The sequence below is a fragment of the Podarcis muralis genome, chromosome 5 (assembly GCF_964188315.1).
Source record: "Podarcis muralis chromosome 5, rPodMur119.hap1.1, whole genome shotgun sequence".
Classification (NCBI taxonomy): domain Eukaryota; kingdom Metazoa; phylum Chordata; class Lepidosauria; order Squamata; family Lacertidae; genus Podarcis; species Podarcis muralis.
The window spans coordinates 68,495,859-68,516,992 of record NC_135659.1 but is presented as its reverse complement, the minus strand read 5'-3'; the positions used below and the strand labels follow the sequence as shown (position 1 = coordinate 68,516,992).

At 44.5% G+C, this 21,134-nt stretch overlaps 1 protein-coding gene across 1 annotated transcript in view; it reads right to left on the bottom strand.

Moving 5' to 3' along the window:
• Positions 1–1,688: 1,688 nt before the first annotated feature.
• The window catches only part of IGFN1 (immunoglobulin like and fibronectin type III domain containing 1), a 45,092-nt gene continuing 25,646 nt past the window's right edge, over positions 1,689–21,134 (bottom strand). Inside the window, exons 12-24 of the mRNA XM_077929089.1 lie at positions 16,436–20,599; positions 15,453–15,577; positions 15,024–15,165; positions 13,790–14,086; positions 12,290–12,589; positions 11,910–12,083; positions 10,529–10,657; positions 9,389–9,691; positions 7,975–8,063; positions 6,777–6,972; positions 5,392–5,691; positions 3,873–4,199; positions 1,689–2,748 (exon numbers count right to left, since the gene is read on the bottom strand). Of these exons, the coding sequence (XP_077785215.1) occupies positions 2,735–2,748; positions 3,873–4,199; positions 5,392–5,691; positions 6,777–6,972; positions 7,975–8,063; positions 9,389–9,691; positions 10,529–10,657; positions 11,910–12,083; positions 12,290–12,589; positions 13,790–14,086; positions 15,024–15,165; positions 15,453–15,577; positions 16,436–20,599 (6,560 nt within the window). The 3' untranslated portion in view covers positions 1,689–2,734. The remainder of the gene's footprint in view (positions 2,749–3,872; positions 4,200–5,391; positions 5,692–6,776; positions 6,973–7,974; positions 8,064–9,388; positions 9,692–10,528; positions 10,658–11,909; positions 12,084–12,289; positions 12,590–13,789; positions 14,087–15,023; positions 15,166–15,452; positions 15,578–16,435; positions 20,600–21,134) is intronic.

The following is a 21,134-nucleotide window of genomic DNA, read 5'->3' as shown; positions in this document are numbered from 1 at the left end:
CCCTTCCTGTTTTTGCTAACTCCCTCACCAGCGTAATTGCAATTTTCTCATTCACATCCACTGGTTAATAATTTAAAGACAAGAAAGCCTCAACGAGAAAAGACATTTGCTTATGATCTCAACCATATACTTTTTCTTCCCCACACCAAGTTTACTGAAGTCAGTTTTGACATTTCATGTTTAGTCCAGTCTTACAAAAACTTTATTATGACCATCTAAAGTTGGTTACAGTGCACATCTGATTTTTTAAAAAATAATAATTGGTGCCTTAGCTGAAGTTTGTCATCTGTTTATGCATCCAGGAACAGGCTTTCCCTTCCCAATTTTAAAAAAAATGAACAGGAGAAGCAAACCACTGTCATGCCTTAGTCATTTTTTCAGTGAGAGAAACAACTAACATCAGAAACGCCAGTTTCTGGCTGCTGCATATAGCCAGTATTACTGCACTTAGAATGAGTCCCCCTAGTGGGGAAATTTGGATTCTTTTCCTTCCTGGTTACATCTCTGCTAGGAATGCCGAAGGTTGGATGTTTTAACTTTTCAGACATATGACTGCCTTTTAGTCAGTTTGAATTTACTGTGTGTATTTTGCATACTTTTGTTGTACTGGTGTGACACCTTGAGACCCTTGTGGTGTAAGGAATCAAAATAATAACACAGCCTGGGTTATGTTTTGAAGCAGGAAGATTTATAATCAGTCCTACCTTTTCTTAAAAAACACTTGGGACTCTGCATGTTTTTGTTCTGTTAGTGAAACTGAAGTGCTCAGATACAACAACCATGAGTTGATAAACTAATGTACCAATACCCTGAATGGGCATAGAGGGCAGAGAAGCAGCACTGAAATACTCAGGCTTTGTGCAATACCATATTGACCCATATATAGCCCACACTGCTGTCCCCCACCCCCCCCACCCAAAAAACCTGGTTTGTATGAAATATGTGTGCAGCCTATATTTGCGTCAATATGGTAACTATTATTCAAGAAGGACCATAGCTCAGTGGTTTTAGGGTCCCAAGTTCACTCCTTGAGATCTCCAGTTAAAGGGTTTTAGGTAGTTGTGTTGGGAAAGATCCCTCCCTCCATGAGGGCTGCTGCCAGCCCATGTATTCAGTACAGGGCTAAAAAAGATGATCCAGCAGTTTGATTCAGCTTCAAATGTTCCTGACGATGCTGGTCGTTTATTTAGGTTGTGTTTATTCAGGTTCAATATTAAGTTTTCACTTGCCTTTGGCCCATAAAGTGCAGTTCCTTGGTAGGGAAAATGCTGAAACAAATGAAAACCTTGCACACAGACTCTTGCGCACAAGACGGCAATAGTCTAAGGCCACAATAGCCCCCCACCTTCTCCCTGCCCCAACACAGGCAATCCAATATTATCACTCAGCAATACAATTAGCATTAAGGATCCAATGTGATACCTGTGTATATTCATCACCTCATATCTGCGTTTCGAACATCAATCATTCAGTGTGCTTTCACTAGACTTTGGTGGATTCTGACATCTCATAGAAAATCCACTAAAATAATGGAAATTCTGTCTTGGAGAAATTCAGCAACAGATATGTCCTTGGTTAATTCTGAGTGCAGACAAAGATTTGGATATTATTCCCTAGAGATGTCTTGTGACATGTCAGTTAAATCTGTCACTTTCCTTATATTGCCTTACTAAACATCTTTTGCTGTTCTTGATTAGGAAACTGTTAACTGAATACTTTTTAAAAAATAATAATAGCAAGCTATTTTTCACAGCGTAAGTGAAAAACACAGAGGGCAGATATCTTTGGCAGAGGCCTCATTTCATTGAGACATTTTGAAAAGTATGAGGCTGAAACTCAGTGTTGAGCAAACACAAAAGTATAGTCTTGCTTTGATTCTTGTTGATGAGGCAATTGCTGTAGGCCCAGGAAAAAAACTTATCTTAAAACAAACTTTTCTGTTTCAAGGTTAAACTAATCTTGCTCAAGCTTCCATCTTCAATCCTATGAATACTGAACAGGTGGCATTGTCCCACTTCAATTCTTTGTTAAGCTTTCTAAAATTATAGTTGGTTAAAACCCAAATGATGCTTGAAATTAGTAAGACATCTCATACATAAAATTTGGTGTTCTTGACAGGAGGATCCCAACTAGTTATAAGCTCTTCTACTCCCAATGTTCTAATACAGCCACTGTGGGCACAGCCAAGCTATTTGAAATTCATTTGCCATGGGGCTGGTTCCAAGTATTTTCTCTCACAATATATTTATCCTACAAATAAACAATCTCAGCTACAGCCCAGTGGATATGAATATAAAATCCATTATTACTTCAGGACTATCTTTCCTTGTCATGACTTTCAGAGGGGTAGCCATGTTAGCCAGATGCAGCAGAAACAAAACAGAAAGTCCTGTGGTAAAATTCGTTGTGAGGATGATGACTGTGGTGGCTCACAACAACTTTACTTCCATTAAAGTTATCACATTTCCATTAAAGTCTCAGATAAGTATACTGGGATTCTGCTCTTTGAAGGACCATTGGACAGAATTGCATACATGTTTTCAAAGGGCTTTCCTGTTACGGAAAACTGTAAAGAAAAGAACAGTTGCTGTTTTGGCCTCACTTGCCTCACCAGATAGAATCTTCAGGCTGCTTAACAGAACAGTAAATATGTATTTTTCAGTAATGGTGTCTGTTTTACAGGAAAACGTTGTCACGCCACAGACGGTGCAAAGCTGGTTCCATGCAGACCATTCTAAAAAGCAGGTTCTTCCACAGGAAAAAAAGAGGAGAGAGAAAGAGACACATCACTTGACATTTCTAGATTTTATATGATTAAAAGTGGAAAGTGCACAGAAAGGAATTGCATAGATTAGTTAAAGTCCACTGATTTATTTTTTAAAAAAATAGGATGTAGCCTATAAATTGCCTTAACATAAGACATGTACACTGATCATCCTAGGAATTAGGACACATACACAAGCAAATGTGTTTGGTATGTATGGGGCTGGGGAGGGGCACAAGTATATGAAGACTATTCCATGCATTATTGACTTGCAGGTGCAGGAACTTTATCTTGTATTTTGCAGCTGTAAGCAACCAAAAGAACAGTCTGCATTATTGGGGGAAGTCAAAAGGAACTATGAAGGCACAGAATGAAGAAAGAAAACATTGCATTGAATCCAATGAAGTCACTTTCCTTTCCTGAATGCAACCTCACCTTAAATGCTTTGGAGAGTTGGGGTAGCCCCTGAGCAGATTTAGGGGGTAATTGGGGCATATGGGGGAGGAGAGGGAGGGGAAGTGCTGTTGCCTAGGTGGAGGTTGTTCTGCTCACACAATGGCTTCATTGGAATGGTGCCCATTGTGACCTTCATTTCTTGGTTTGAAAAATCTTCCATTTTCCTACTTATGTTCTCGTCTCAACTGTCATCCACTCCCCGTCTTCTGCTGTTACTGGGTGAAATCTAATTTCTGCAGGACTGTGGCACAATTCTCAGAAAGACTCATGATGAGGGAAGGTCACAGGCTCTCATCAAAGGACCTTTTGTTTCATGGGAAGTTTCACTGTGAGGCAATCAACCAAGCAGAGACAGAACAGCAATTGAACAAAACTAATTGCTGAAGCTGGATAGTTTCCTGTTGTTGGGTCGGGATTTGCCAGGGTGCTTTTAAACACCCTGTCCACACCTTAAAAAGTATTGCCACCATAGAATTAATAGCTGAAATCAGGGAAGGGCTCTAGTTTGGACCAATAATATACAGTACCAATATATAGGGTGGCAAAATGCCCTAAGGCCAGACATTAAATGCTTATTTGCTTCATGGAGGTATACCGAGTGACTGGGATATGGGCTAACCATGCCACACCCCACCCACTCTTTAGTCTTTACCTTTTATGGTGACTTCAGCTTTGCTGACTGCTTGGCCTAGTTCATTGATGGCCACCACCTTGTACTGGCCTCCATCTGATGCTGTGACTCCTAGGATCACAAGAGAGCAGACCCCAAAGTCATTTTTGCTGAAGAAAGTAGGATCCTGAGAGATATTCTTGCCATCTTTATACCACATTACTTGAGGGACTGGATATCCAGTCACAGCACAACTCATGTGACAGTCAAATCCTAGAGTTACCACATGAGGTTTCAATGGGACAAGGAATCTTGGAGGCTGACTTTGGTTGATCCCCTTGTATTTTGGGCTTCTGACTGCAAATTTACCTGTAAGATGCACAAAATGTTGCGTTAAGGGAATGACCATCACACAGTATACTTAACATTCATGTTTCATATGCAACTGGCAATATTGGCTAAAAACGGTGAGGATGCAGTAGTTTCTTTGGCAAAGTTCTGAGGTTCTACCAATAAAAAGTCAACAAGTTTGTTGACACTTTCTGCATGGTACGCAGAACACAATGACCAGAAACTCTTCCAAATGACCTCAGACACATAGAGATGCCATTATTTGACCATGCCTACAGTTCAGGTTTGCACCTTTCCATTTGGTGTATAGCAACTTAAAGGTAAAAGGTAAAGGTACCCCTGCCCGTATGGGCCAGTCTTGACAGACTCTAGGGTTGTGCGCCCATCTCACTTAAGAGGCCGGGGGCCAGCGCTGTCCGGAGACACTTCCGGGTCACGGGGCCAGCGTGACAAAGCTGCATCTGGCGAGCCAACGCAGCACACGGAAATGCCGTTTACCTTCCCGCCAGTAAGCGGTCCCTATTTATCTACTTGCACCTGGGGGTGCTTTTGAACTGCTAGGTTGGCAGGCGCTGGGACTGAGCAACGGGAGCGCACCCCACCGCGGGGATTCGAACCGCCGACCTTTCGATCGGCAAGCCCTAGGCACTGAGGCTTTTACCCACAGCGCCACCCACGTCCCGGCTACTTATAGTAACTTAGAAAGCTGCCTAATACTGAGACAGGCCATTGTTCCATCTAGTTCCATATTGTCTCCATTGCCATGCAGTAGCTCTCTAGGGCAGAAATAGCCAACTTGGTGCCCTCCAGATATTGTGGTCTACAACTGCCATTATTCCTGGCCAGTGGACATGCTGAATGGGGCTGATGGGACTGAGAGTCTGAAACATCTGGAGTGAAAAATGTTGGCTAATGGGTTCTAGAGTTTCAGGCAAGAGTCTTTACCAACCCTAATATGTCAGAGATTGAAGCCCAGAGCTTCTGCCTTCAAAGCAGGGCTTTTTTTCATCAGGAACTCACTGAAACCAATTTCTGGCACCTCTCAGGCAAGTGCCATTGCCATTATAAGAGAACAAGGTGAGTTCTGGCACCTCTTTTTCTAGAATAAGCTTCAAATGCTTCAAAGCATCACTTTATTTATTTATATGATAACGGGGAATACACAGAGAGTGAACCAACAAGTACTGGTTTTCTTTCAAAGCCTGTTTACCCTTTTCCCTGTGAATGATCCAGGGTTGCACTGTTTCAGAGGGCTCGCTGATTCCCATGCAATTCTTTGCCTGAACTCTGAAGTAGTATTCCCGGCCTGGGACAAAATTTGAGACAGTGCACTTGTTGGTGTAAATCAGGTCAGACACCAGTTGCCAAGATCCTTTGTAGGAGTCACGTCTCATGACCATATAATTCAGGGTCCCCTCTCTCTTCTCTGTTGGTGAGGGCTCCCAAATCAGAGTCACCGTGTCAGGGACCTTCTCAATTAGCTGTATAGGACCAGGAGATTCTGGGACATCTGCAAAGTGAAAATAAATAAAATCAGAAGGCAGAGCCAGGATTTTAAGATGGTGCGGTATAATAAGGTACAAGAGTATTGAAAAGAGGAAATCATGCCCATAGAATTTAGTCACTCATGCTGATGGCCATCCCTGATACAGTTAAGTGAAGAAAAATGTGTATTGCAAACCTCATTTTAAGGCTTGATATCTGCTGCAATTATACAGCTGAAATTGATAAGGTGGACTGAGGTGGGTAACCAAGAGCTCATTTTTGTGTTGATGGACTGTAAAGTCAATTCAGTTCTGGTGCTCAAAACAAATTTCTGAGCTTAAAATTATTTCCTTGAAGTATTGCATGTCTTTTACACCAGGCTCTAGTTTGGATTCTAGTAAAAAAACAACAACAAAGGAGATCCCGCAATCCTGAAGTCTGTCCAAATCTACCCTAATTTTTTCCAGGCCAGTTTGCTTATGTAGTCTAGCTGACAAACTACTTTCAGATGACCTAAACTATTGGCTACAACCAGCTACTGTCATCTTTTTGCTGTTGTTGTTAGTTAGTTAGTTAATGGTCAGCCTTGTTAAAAGTGAGGCATATAATTACCTCAAAGTTTTCACAATGCTATTTTTAGTCTGAATATACTGCCCACCTTGAGCTGCAGAGGTAAGGAGGGCTCGGCATTTCATTTAAAAGGAATAAAAGCCAGGCAACACTAGCTTGGAGCTTGCTTGTGGAAGGAAGCCAGCTTTCACCCTCTTTGTCTCCCAGACAGAAATGCCCGTTGACAGTTGGTACAGCCATTTTTGTAAACTGTAAATGGAGGGGCTGACAGACTGTGATGTTTGCAGCTGGTGTCTTATTCCATTGCTGACAGTTGCCCATAAAGGACTCCTATGACATGTGATCCATGGTCCTTTTTTGGCATTGCTAAATATGCTGACTTGTGACCTTTCAATGCCCCCATGGGCTGTATCTCCCCTCATGGACAATAGACACCTGTCTAGCTGAAGGATTATAGAGAGTATGGTATTGAACGAATTTTCCAAAAAAGGGAATTCGAATGCAGATTGCGCATTTGGAAACGCCTTGCATGGTCCTTACCTAGAACTTGGACTAGGAAGCTGAAAGTCTCTTTATTTCCACGCTCAGTTTGGAGGGTGATGCTATAATGGCCACTGTCAGAAAAGTCAGCTCCTGGGATGATGAGTTGGCTCAGGCCTTCTCTAGTAGCTATTGTGGCTTTTGCGGGCAGAGTAAGACCATCCTTTAGCCAAACCACTTCAAGAGGTGGGGAAGCCTGGTGAACAGAAAAGAGATAGTAAAACTTTTGTAACTGGGCTGTGGAAGAATTCAGTTTTTGCAAATTCTGGTATAAACTATCCAGACACAAACCTCCTGGACTAATGTGCAGGTCAGAACATAGTTATTTTTCAGATTTTGTGCTAAACTGAATTTTGCAATGCACTTTTTGGCTCAAAAATGTATCAAAATCCATTTGAAATGGATACTTTGAGATAAAATACATCTAGAAATGTGTATTGTGTGAGAAAATGCATTCAAATATACAATTTTAAATATATATTTAAGATGTGAATTTTCATGTAGATTAAAAAAAAACAAATCAATGGGAGAATGGGAGGAAACAGATTTATGAACAAACACATGCAAACATGGCATAGATGAGAATCAGCCTGAGCCATTATCCCTATTTTTCAGCTTCTGTTTTGACTTGAAATGTTCATTTTGGGCTTCTCAGAAGTACATAAAGGGAAGAAGCCCTGGGGGGGGGGGGAATGAAAGGTGCCGGAACTGCACTCCGGCTGAAAAACGTAGAAGCACTGAGTAACAAAATACTGTATACATAGGACAGCAATGGACAACTTCTGTATTTCCAGAGACTACTTTATTTGCCATACCGAGGCTGTACAAACTCATCATTTCATAATGAAGCTACTGTCCATCCAGTAGTAAGAATCTCAAAGCAGTGGACAACACATAGACATAGAATATATTATACAGTGCTATATTACATATTTCTGGCACACAAAATCAAAAAGAAAGATGCAATATTAAACTGTATCTCTTGTTTCTTACAACTTGAACACTACTCCCTTGAATGAATTTGTAAGCTATATATTTATGAAAAGATGAATGTAAAGTCACACACACACACTGGTCCATGTTTGTTTAACAAAATCTAGAATGCATCTTGTGCTCTTAGGTTTTTGACAAAAAAAAAAAAGAAAGGCATGGGGCTGGATTTTGTGAATGCTGCACTTCTCAGAAAGGCTATACTTACTTCAAAGGGAATGCGCACACGAATGGCATCCCCTGCTTTTACAATCATGAAGCTTTTGGTGGTGTCCTTTACCAAGAGTCTGGGAGGAACTAAAATGGGGAAAAAATACATAAGTTAAAGACTTCATCTTGGATTGTGAAATATGGCACTTTGCAAAAATATTGAATGCCTAGTAACACCATCCACTGCAAATACTTTCGAGAAGCCCTGCTCGACCTGAGAATTTTGTTTCTATGACAGCAGGATCAGCTTCTACAAGTGATTTAACAACTGATTCTTGAGTTACTTTAAAGGTATGATTTATTGTAGAAGAACTGCAACTAAATAGATGGCACTTTTGTGCCTGCCAATTATTGGAGGGTTGTGTCTTTTCGCCACAGTTTGATTCAGCCATCTGCAATGGACTCCTTAGGCATGAAGCTCGATCCAATCTTTCTCAGGTAGTCTCCTTCAGTTTCTCTTTTCATGAAATGCAGGAAGAGCTGTAGTTCAGGAGCAGAGCTTCTGCTTTGCATACAGAAGGTCCCAGGTTCAGTCCCCAGCATCTCCAGATAGTGCTGGGAGAGAAACCCATCCAAAAATGCCAATCAGTGGAGACAATACTGAGCTAGATAGATCCATGGTCTGAGACAGTATAAAGTAGCTTCCTATGCCCCTATGAACTGTCATTCCCCAGTCCTCACCACACCAAGTAGGATGCAATAACATCTTCTGGTACTCAGCTTTCTTTTTTCTTTGGGCTTTGTGTTCATTCTGATAATCTCAGCAGTTCCTCAGAATGTCCCCACCCCTATTACAGCTTTTGGTTTCTGTTTATAGTACAGTGGTACCTCGGTTTTCGAACATAATCCATTCCGGAAGACCATTCGACTTCTGAAACGTTCGAAAACTAAAGCATGCATTTCTGGAAGCATGGACAACTCAATACGGAAGCAGCGTGGCAAGTTTGGCTTCCGATAATGGTTCAAAAACCAAAGCAGTTACTTCCGGGTTTTTGGCATTCAAAAGCCGAAATGTTCAACTTCCGAGACATTCGAAAACTGAGGTACCACTGTATACCCTCTCAAGTTGCTGCTAGGGTGATTTCTTCAAATTCACACTTCCTGAGAGATTACAAACAGAAGACAACCAGCAATCACAATAGCTAATAGCGCAATTCGATTATGTTTTTCTCTCTCCTCTCCCTTTCATATATGTTTGTTTCTGAATTCCATTCATCGCCTTTTATTGCTTCCCTGGCCATCCCTCTAGTATTTCACCATGCAACTCTTCCTCAATCTGCCAACTATTCCCTATGGTTCATTCTCTACTGCTTTTCCCTGTCCCTAGTCTTCTACTCCTTGGGGAAGTCCTACAGATTTTAGTCTCTGTATACCATCAATTACCAAAGCAAAAGCTGGACATTATGACTCACCTGTGGGAGGTACAGCTTGGACACAAGTGTCCAGTTCGACGGGCTCGCCAAAACCACCATCATTGACTGCTCTCACTCGTAGGAAGTACATCTCCCTGGCTTTTAGCCCTCTAACTGTGTATGTAGTCATTGGGATTGGGAGGGAATTGCACTGGGTCCACTTCAGAGTGTCAGTGTGCCGCACCTCTATAATGTAGCCTTTGGCATGACTTTCTTCCTCTGCTTCTGGCTTCGTCCATGACAAAGAGATGCTGCAGTAGTCAGTACTGATCACTTTAAGATCTCTCACTGCACCTGGTGGTTCTGGAAAGGGGAGGATAGACTGGCATTTCAAAACTCCAATCAGTTTATTTTGTCCTTGTTCAATTCTGCCTCCCCTGGTTTATCTTTGCTCCCTTACTTTTTGTAATGTGTTAGTGCAGAAGCATAATGTCATGACAAACCCCAGCCCTCTTTCTGGTAACTCTGGCAATCATTCCCTACCCTGTACCCAATTCACTGGAAATTCTATACCATGCACTTTGTAACAGACAGTAGAATTTGTGTATCAAATATATATTCATATACAGGCATCAAGAGTGGCTTGTACTCTCTGCAGTGGTACTGCTGCTTATCTTGAGAGTACAGAGAAGGGGCATGGTGGTGGCAAGATTGGGGCAGGTGCACCAGCAGAAATGCTAGGTCTTGGTTGCATTGTTGCTGTCCTGGCCCCATCATAGGAAGCAACAGTGACATCACTGCCAGGCGACTACCTCACCCTGCTGGCCATGTCTGATAGGAACCCATACAGTTTTTATAAGATAACAAGTAGAAATGTCATTATTTGGCCTGCTGTGTCCACCCTCCATGCATTTACTCATGTCCATTTCCTAGCGATTGTGGAGCTAGTGATTACTGCTGTCATTTGGGCTTTTCTCAAGCAAAGGGGCACATTTTCCATTACTGAGAGGGGTAATTGAGTACCGCTGCCTGAAACCCATATCCCAATTTAAACGTGAATGATGGCACTCGGCAAACGATTTGTTGAGTGGATGAACACATCGAAACATTTTGTGCAACTTCTCTCTCTCTCCCCCCCCCCACCTTCCCCACCTCTGGTTTTCCTGTGCCATGCCCAGTAGGATAGACTGAATCACTTACTCATGGGATCCCGAGCAAAAGCAGCTTCCGACGGGGCACTAACGTCACCCGCCCCTGCAGCATTAATGGCAGCCACACGGAATTCATACAGCAGACCCTCCTTCAGGTCAGTCACTGTGTACTTCCTGTCTGCGGAATGTAATAACATAATGAGAAATAATTATCCCGCTTTGAGTTTTGTAGTCAATAGATACAGGAGACAAATGAAACTGAATGTTATTCCTACTCAAAGTGGTCCCACTGAAATTAATGGCCACGACCAACTTCAAGCCGTTAATTTCAGCGTGTGAGAAAAACAAAGTTGACTATATCCCAATGAGTGTTGTCATGCACTCTTTTTTTTTTTTTAACAGAATGTAGTCCTCTATTAGAAAGAGATTTCTGTTTAAAGGGCTGTCTGCTCTAAGTCCCACTTAAGATAAAGAAGAGAGGTCATAGAATTGGAAGGAACTACGAGGGTCATCTAGTCCAACCGCCTAGGATGCAGGGATCTTTTCCCCTATGTGGGGCTCGAACCCAAAATCCTGAAATAAAGTCGCATTATGTACTGACTGAGCTGTCCTGCACTTAGGGGACAATGAAGCTGCCAACAACAGTCATCTATGGGGTGTTTTTTTTTAACTGTGTGTTGAGAGGGTGGGATTGTTTTTGTTTGTTATTATGGTATGCATTCTTGTGTTTTTATATTGTAAACTGCCCTGTGATCCTTGGATGGAGACATATAAATTTTAAAAAATAAATAATGATCCCAAATCCATTCAGGAAATCATATAGTGAGCATGGTGATGCCACAATATGGAGTCAGTCAACCTTGGCTCCGTGTTTGCATTACTGAGAGCAAGGATAATAAAGAGACCTTAACACATAGTACATTCTTCGAACTAATTTACCTAATTATTTCCCCTACTATGGAAGGGGGGGGATAGGTATAGGGATTGATGAGAACATTTGTGGTTAAGTTCAGAAGGGAATTCTGATCAACAAAACTATCCGGTGAGAAAGGTTACTTAATTTAGTAACGTATTTTAGGCAGGAGGTTAAAAGCCTTCACAAGGCAGCAAACAAAACATTTAAAATGCAAAACAGTTCATAAAATTAGAATAAAACCAAGCAGCTATTTGAGACACCATAAATTGTCAGCAGAAAAGGGCTTATTATAACCCTGCAAATATATTTTAAAATAGTTTCTACAGCATCATCCTAAAAGCATGAAGACCAGTGCCTTATTTTCCATTACACATATACTCATTTTTACTTATTCATCACTTTTATAACTCGTCATTATACTTTACCAGAGCTAAATTGGCAACCTAAGAATACATCTCAATATTCCAGTTCCTGTTGTAATGCCCTTTATCCACTTTGCCCTATGACTGCTTACCTGTAATGGGCACATCAGTGACAGGTGTCCAGCTGTTGCTGCCCTTCTTGCACTTCTCAACACTGTAGCCCAAGATGCGGGAGTTGCCGGTCTTATGTGGTGCTGCCCATGAGAGTGTGACGGCACCCTTGCTGGTACTGACAATTTTGGGAGGAGCAGGAGGACCAGGAAATGCTGGGGGGACATGCAGTTGCTCATTATTTAAACATTTATACTGCCTGTTAAGACAAGAATAATTTCTATCATAATTTCTAATTCAGCTAACAAGTACCACTAGCAGATGTCCATGCAATTTAGTTACACATCATTGGGGGTCTGATGGGATGTTGAATGTTGGCATGGCAAGCTGACAAACAAACATGCAGAAGGGTCCCTGTTACCTTTGGTAGCAGCCATCACTTCATCAGACTCCAGTGCCTCACTGGTACCTTCGGCATTCACCGCTCTCACTTTGAAGTAGTAACTTTTGTCATGTTCCACTTTGTTGGTGGTGAAGACAGTGCCGCTTCCATCGGTCTTCCCCAAGGTCACCCAGGTTTTTCTGCCAACCTGCTGCCTCTCGATAATATAACTCTGGATTGGTTTGCCACCATCATCTTTGGGGGGCTTCCACTGGATAGTTATACTATTTGTGGAGCAGTCCACAACTTCGATGGGCCCCATTGGTGGTTGAGGCTTATCTGCATGGAGGAGCAAAACAGAGCTTATGGCAAAAGGTCTTTTGTGTCTGCTTGGTATTGGAATGTTTGCCATATCTTTTGAGTTAAGTGGACAAGATCAATGCAAGGATTCACGTATTGTGGATAGAAGTTTTAGGTTGAAGACAGACGCAATATCAAAAGAGAGCTCACAATGACTTCTAGTTCTCGTGATGGCTATATCTTACTTCCAGGATGATAGGTAGCATGCCTCTGAATACCAGTTCCTGGGGAACAAAAGTAGGTAAGATCCTCCCTCTATTGTGTGGGCAGGTAGTCCCTCCCCTACATGGCCTGGTCTCCTTGGCAACGCTTCCCCCAGGCAGGATTGGACAACTGACTGAGGTAGGCGGAGACCACCAGGTATCCCACCTGGGGGAAGGCGAAGCCAAGCCTGTGTTGATGGAGCCACTCAAGATCCAGGGGCTGCGTGCGTTCACGCAAAGGTCGCCCCCTGTTTTATGTGGGGAGTGGTCATTGCCCTCATGCCCTACTTCTGAGCTTCCCAGAGGTACCTGACGCTAGTTGGCCACTGTGGGATAACAAATCTGATCCAGCAAGGCTCTTCTTATGCAGTGCTGGAAAAATGATCTGTCAGCACTTTTTCTTATACTATTTATCAGTAGCATACCAATGTTAATATATCGTTCTTGTCCCTGTCCACACACCACTGCTACTACTGCTTCGGGTTTCACATGGGAAATGGAGTGCTCTGCAGGCAAGGTGCTTGAATGGGAGGATGCTGGGCTGCTTCCATTTCAACGATCCTGCAGTGGGCACTGTGATTTCCAACAGGAGGATGTGGCAGTATTGATCAAGCAGGAAAGCAAGCAGGGAGGGGCAAAAATGTTTCATTTTCTGATATGCTAGAGACAAGCATTATTATCAAAAGGCACTTTCTGTGCTATGAACAACTTCTCTCTCTCTCTCTCTCTCTCTCTCTCTCTCTCTCTCTCTCTCTGTGTGTGTGTGTGTGTGTGTGTGTGTGTCTGTCTGCCTGTCTTCAATGTTAATCAGAATTGGTGCATGCTCTGCGCTGCAACTACCTGCTTATGGGCACCATGTACCAATAAATATGCTCTCTATGCTTCAGCTTCCAAATGTGTGACACCTCATGCAGGCCTTAAAGCCCCCCATAAAGTTGTCTTATAACTTATTGCTAAAATACTTGGGGTCTCTCACCTAGAACTACCAGCTTGAGAGTAGCTTCAGTGCTTCCACTCTCATTCTTCAGTTTCACTTTATAATCACCACAGTCCTTCCGATTAGCACTGGATATGGAGAGCCGGGTGAAGTTGTCTGAATAGTCAGTGCTGATCCTGGCATCATCCAGAAGTTCCCCTTCATCCTTTAGCCAAGTTGATCTGACTGGCTTCCGGCCTTCAAATGGGATCTTCACTGTGACATTCTTCCCTGCCTTTACTACTATAGGTTCCTTGTTCAGTTTTTCCAGAAGAGCAGAGTCAACATTTGGAGGGTCTGCACATAGAAATAAGAGGAACATGAATTAGTCCCAATATATGAATGTTCTGTGCTTATTATTCTTTTAAATAACCCACGAGCCCACAGGAAGTAGTGATGCCTAATATTTAGCCAATAGTTGCCAGAACCTCAGAATTCACAGAATTCTTAAACTCTTTCAAAGTGCACCTCACTTAAAACTCACTGGCAACGAAAGTCCTTTGTCACTAATCCAAGTATTTGATGTTGTTTTACTGCTGATAGTGTGCTTAGTACAAGTGATGCAGTCTTCACTCAGAGGATATACAAACAAACTGTAATAGATCCCAGGGATGGGGAACAGGGTCAGAAGCGAAGTGGTAGCTAAGGTAGCAGGAAGCACTGCAACTGTAATGTAGGGAGTAAAGAAACAGGAATAGCAAGCAACTAGCCTAATATGATTATTATTTTTAAGTGTTAAAAATGTGAATTCTCAGAAGGTATCTAAGTGAGTCAAGATTACAGAGCTGCTGCAAGTGCTGTACAACAATGTGGAAGAAGGTACAGAGGTCAATGAGGGAAAGAGAAATAAAAAAGGAAGGGAAACTAAACATTTGGACAGCAGGTGGCATGGGAAGAGGTGCCATAGAAATGATGGATAAGTCATGGGAGAAAAAGGGCAAGAACTAGATGTGATAGAGAGGGAAGATGTGATAGGTAGGGAAGTAAGGAGGAAGGGTAATTCACAATCAAAGCAACTGGGGAGGATTAGTTTAGCAGAGCCATTCTGAAATGACCAATGTTCTCTCTCTCTGCTTTTGAGACAATGAGATCTGGTTTATGTGGATTGTTAATTCAGTGACTTCATCATGCTTTCCAGCACCATGTGTCCCACAAAACCATATAATACTAAGAGCATAATTCAACCAGTAGCAATTTTAGCACCATTTTCTCTACTAGGCTGGACTAGACTTGCCTTCAACAAAAATAGATGCCTCTGTTCGGACTCCTCCAGCTTCGAATTTGTATTTTCCAGCATGACTATCTTGTACTTCATCTATTAATAGTTTGTGGACTGGGCCCTCCTTCTCAATGGAGATTCCATCCTGGCCTGTTATCTTGCAGGGAGGTAGACAGAAGGTAAAGAAATATTCTCTCTCAGAAATTACATGGAACATTACAGCAAACAGATAGAGAGAGTCATAAAGACAGCTATTTTCTCTAAACTGGTTTTAGACATGTCCCATCTTTGGTTGATAACAACAAGAGACAAAGTTAGGCATTCTGTTCCTCCTGCTTGTTGTCTGCATTATGGAAGCTTTATTTCAAGATAAAAAATTAAAGTGAAAAAGATGAGTATAAGACTAAAAAGACATTCTTGAGATGTTTACTGCTTTCAAGTTACCTTGAACCCATCTTTAAACCAAGTTCCCTCAAGCTGGTCATTGTTGAGGCTGCATGTTAACACAGCTGGTTTTCCTTTTGGTGCATGGAGGTCAAATAAACCTTGGTTGAAACGGGGATGTGATTCTGTGCAAACAAAAGAGATAGAAGAGACTATTAAAGAAAACATCTTTAAAAACATGAAAGATGTTATTGTTAGGATATTTCCATTCCACCTTAAAAGGGAGAAGGCTTTGTGAGTCACAGAGTCTGCGCATTTCCTGTTCACAGGATGTTTATGTTTTCTATTGCTTTCGTTTTTCTCTCTCGGTGCCTGAACGCTGAAGCAGGCGGTCATGTTTTTCTCTGTTCTGACTAACGCAGAATAAACTTATAATTTATGCTCTCCTGCGTGCATCTTTTGCTGTGCATTATCTGCTGATAAGAGCGTGCACCAGTTCTGGAATGTGGCAAGCTATTTCTGGAGCTCGTGTCGCTAATTGCTGATACTACATGTCTACGGGAGATCGATGGACGTCCGGAGGTGACATGGGGCCATGATGGACTTTGTCTCCCTGGCAGTATCCCAACAGTTATAAACACAAATAAATGAAACAGGGACACAATAAATTACAGTAAGCCCGCAACTTACACGAAGGTTCGGCAAAAACACGTAAAGCCAGGAATTCTCAGATGACCCACCCCTCACTCTCAGACCACCTTTGCTTGCTCTCTTTGCCCTATCTCATTATCTGGTTCTCTGACTCCAACGCTCTGAAGACGCTTGAACACTCTCCCAGGGTGAGTACAAAGGCTGATGGGATTGCCAACTATTGTTTCCTGCTCCCTTGCTTTTTTCTGACATTTTTTTAAAAGCGTATTTGAATTTCCCCCCCAAAATCTTCCAATTCACATATATATTTTTGATCACCTGCATACGGTCGCGTAAAAAAAGAAAAGTGAGCATAAGTTGTGGGCTTACTGTGTTCATAAATATATAAATACCTCTCACATCCTCTTCAAGAAGACTTCCTCCTCTCCCTTTCCTGTCCCTGGTTCTTGAAATATCAGATGAAGTAAGTTGACTGGCATCTAAGTCAGACAGCTGTCTTCTTCTGTCACCAGCATGGGTTCCAGCGTCAGAAAGGCCAGAAGACTGTCCATAGCCTAGGAACTCTTCACCAGGAATGCCTGACATGTTCTCATACAGGGATCCATCAACACCTCTAACTCCTGGACCAACACCAAATCCACCTAGCCTACCATCCCTACCATCCAACCATCCTTCACCACTAAGACCACCAGCACCAGTTCCACTAACCCTGCCATCCTTACCTATCCCCCCTTCACCATAACCCTCACCTGATACACCATACTTGGTGCCAGCTCCTCCAGTTCGATCCATCATGCTACCCATGGCTCCTAATCCAGTGCCAGGACCACCAGCCTCAGTTCCATGTAAAGTACCTGCCTGACCATAAAGGTCACCGGTGCTCCCTACACCTCTTAACCCAACACCACCAGCCCCAGGAAGCACACCATCCTTACCATGATGACCTCTCATACCTTCTGCACCAGAAACAACAGTACTGTCAAGCAGACTGTCTGTGCCACCAGCACCACCAAGTCCACCAATGCCTGGTCTACTTGGCATTCCATCCTTACCATAGAGCCCACCAATGCCACCAGCACCACCAGGTCCGCCAGCACCAGCTCCACCTAACATACCATCTTTGCCATAAAGTCCACCTACTCCACCAGCACCACCTACTCCACCTACTCCACCAGCACCACCAAGTGCGCCAGCACCAGCTCCACCTAGCATCCCATCCTTGCCATAAAGTCCCCCTACTCCACCAGCACCACCTACTCCACCAGCACCGCCAGGTCCGCCAGCACCAGCTCCAGCTCCACCTAGCATCCCATCCTTGCCATAGAGTCCACCTACTCCACCAGCACCGCCAGCTCCACCAGCACCACCAGGTCCGGCAGCACCAGTTCCAGCTAACATACCATCCTTACCATAAAGTCCACCTACTCCCCCAGCACTGCCAGCTCCCCCAGCACCAGCTCCACCTAGCATCCCATCCTTGCCATAGAGTCCACCTACTCCACCTGCACCGCCAGCTCCGCCAGCACCACCAGGTCCGCCAGCACCAGTTCCAGCTAACATACCATCCTTACCATAAAGTCCACCTACTCCCCCAGCACTGCCAGCTCCCCCAGCACCAGCTCCACCTAGCATCCCATCCTTGCCATAAAGTCCACCTACTCCACCAGCACCACCAGGTCCACCAGCACCAGCTCCACCTAAAACACCATCCTTACCATAAAGTCCACCTACTCCACCAGTACCACCAGGTCCGCCAGCACCAGCACCAGCACCAGCACCAGCTCCACCTAACATACCATCCTGACCATAAAGTCCCCCTACTCCACCAGCACCACCAGGTCCACCAGCACCAGCTCCACCTAACACACCATCCTGACCATAAAATCCACCTACTCCACCAGCACTGCCAGCTCCACCAGCACCAGCTCCACCTAATACACCATCCTTGCCATAAAGTCCCCCTACTCCACCAGCACCACCAGGTCCACCAGCACCAGCTCCACCTAGCATTCCATCCTTGCCATAAAGTCCACCTACTCCACCAGTACCACCAGGTCCGCCAATACCAACTCCACCTAGCATCCCATCCTTGCCGTAAAGTCCTCCTACTCCACCAGCACCACCAGGTCCACCAGCACCAGCTCCACCTAGCATTCCATCCTTGCCATAAAGTCCACCTACTCCACCAGTACCACCAGGTCCGCCAATACCAACTCCACCTAGCATTCCATCCTTCCCATAAAGTCCTCCTACTCCACCAGCACCACCAGGTCCGCCAATACCAGCTCCACATAGCATTCCATCCTTGCCATAAAGTCCCCCTACTCCACCAGCACCACCTACTCCACCAGCACCACCAGCTCCACCAGCACCAGTACCAGCACCACCTAACATACCATCCTCACCATAAAGTCCACCTACACCAGCACCACCTACTCCACCTACTCCACCAGCACCACCTACTCCGCCAGCACCAGCTCCACCTAGCATTCCATCCTTCCCATAAAGTCCTCCTACTCCACCAGCACCACCAGGTCCACCAGCACCAGCTCCAGCTAACATACCATCCTTGCCATAAAGTCCACCTACTCCACCACCACCACCTACTCCACCAACACCACCAGCTCCAGCTCCACCTAGCATCCCATCCTTGCCGTAGAGTCCCCCTACTCCACCAGCACCACCAGGTCCACCAGCACCAACTCCGCCTAGCATTCCATCCTTCCCATAAGGTCCTCCTACACCACCAGCATCACCCATTCCACCAGCACCACCACTGCCTAACAAACCATCCTTCCCATACAGTCCACCTACTCCACCAGCACCACCAAGTTGACCAGCTCCAATTGGCAGACCGTCTTTGCCACAAAGTCCACCTACTCCACCAGCACCATCAAGTCCACCAGCTCCACCTAGAAAACCATCTTTGCCGTAAAGTCCACCCACTCCACCAGCACCCTCAGTGCCAGCTCCACCTAGCATCCCATCCTTGCCATAAAGTCCCCCTACTCCACCAGCACCGGCGGCTCCACCAGCACCAGCTCCACCTAACATACCATCCTTGCCATAAAGTCCCCCAAATCCACCAGCTCTACCAGCACCACCAGCACCAGCTCCACCTAACATACCATCCTTACCATAAAGTCCACCTACTCCACCAGCACTGCCAGGTCCACCAGCACCACCCAACATACCATCCTGGCCATAAAGTCCCCCAAATCCACCAGGACCACCAGCTCCACCAGCCCCAGCTCCACCTAGCATTCCATCCTTCCCATAAAGTCCCCCTACTCCACCAGCACCACCAGGTCCGCCAATACCAGCTCCACCTAGCATCCCATCCTTGCCATAAAGTCCCCCTACTCCACCAGCACCACCAGCTCCACCAGCACCAGTACCAGCACCACCTAACATACCATCCTTACCATAAAGTCCACCTACACCAGCACCACCAGCTCCCCCAGCTCCAGCTCCACCTAGCATCCCATCCTTGCCATAGAGTCCACCTACTCCACCCGCACCACCTGCTCCACCTAGCATCCCATCCTTGCCATAGAGTCCACCTACTCCACCCGCACCACCTAGCATCCCATCCTTGCCGTAGAATCCACCTGCTCCACCAGCACCACCAGCTCCACCTAACATACCATCCTTCCCATAAAGTCCACCTACTCCCCCAGCACCGCCAACTCCCCCAGCACCAGCTCCACCTAGCATCCCATCCTTGCCGTAGAGTCCACCTGCTCCACCAGCACCACCAGCTCCACCTAACATACCATCCTTCCCATAAAGTCCACCTACTCCCCCAGCACTGCCAACTCCCCCAGCACCAGCTCCACCTAGCATCCCATCCTTGCCGTAGAGTCCACCTACTCCACCAGCACCACCAGGTCCACCAGCACCAGCTCCACCTAGCATCCCATCCTTGTCATAAAGTCCCCCTACTCCACCAGCACCACCACCTCCACCAAGCATGCCATCCTTACCATAAAGTCCACCTTCTCTGCCAGCACCGCCAGCTCCCCCAGCACCAGCTCCACCTAGCATCCCATCCTTGCCGTAGAGTCCACCTACTCCACCAGCACCACCAAACCCAGCTCCTGGCCCACCTGCTCCATTAAGTGTGGAACCATCTGAAGTTTGCAGTCCAGATCCAGTTCCTGTGCCACCTAACATAGCATCTTTACCATGCAGTGAACCCATGCCACCCAAACCACCCATTCCTCCACTAACACCATATCCAGTATGTCCCATATGTTCACTACTACCACCAGCAAATCCAGAGAACTCATGCCCTTCTCCCATGTCTGTCCCCACCCCAGAAAACTGTCCCATCTTCCCATCTCTGTTGGCTCCTCCTCTTCCCAAAGATCCATCTTTTCCTAAGGAACCATAAGATTCTCCTTCGCCAGCTTGGCCATTCTTATACTGGCCATCCTGCTCATCATGGCCTTGTCCTTGACGAAGTTTCTTTGCACGGTCTTCATCTAGCTGTTTCTTCCGCCATCCAGTTATATCATCACTATCTCCTTCAGTCTGCTTTCTCTTTCCTTTAGCTGCATTGTAAACATATTGCTAGTCAGCTTAAACTAGTTCACAGCCATGTACAAGAAATAAATGGGAAAACAAGGGGGAAGCTAATGTAGTACAAAATAATTCTGTTTTAATCAGAACCATATTAAGGAAATAGATGTGATCAATATTATACATGAATTTTGTTAGTTAGTTTGTTTTAAGTGAAGGAAATCACCTCTTATTTCCAAATAGTTGCTGGCATTAACAAAAACAAACAAAATGGCAATATAGGCCACAAAAAAGTCATGCCCACTAGATTGACTCATATCTTTAACAATGGTATGGACAAGTGAATAAAGGTTAGGAAGTATCAATGAATATTGGCTATGGCAACTAAAATGGGTCCTTTATATCTCTTTCTGCTAGTGTTGGAGACAGTGTGCTGGTATAGATGAACTGTTGGAGTTTTTACAATTTAACAAAGTTTTCTATAGAACTCCTTTCCTTTAAAACAATGATATTTCTAATACATGTTAAACATGCTAGACAGGAAAGCACAAGCACAATTAAAGGATT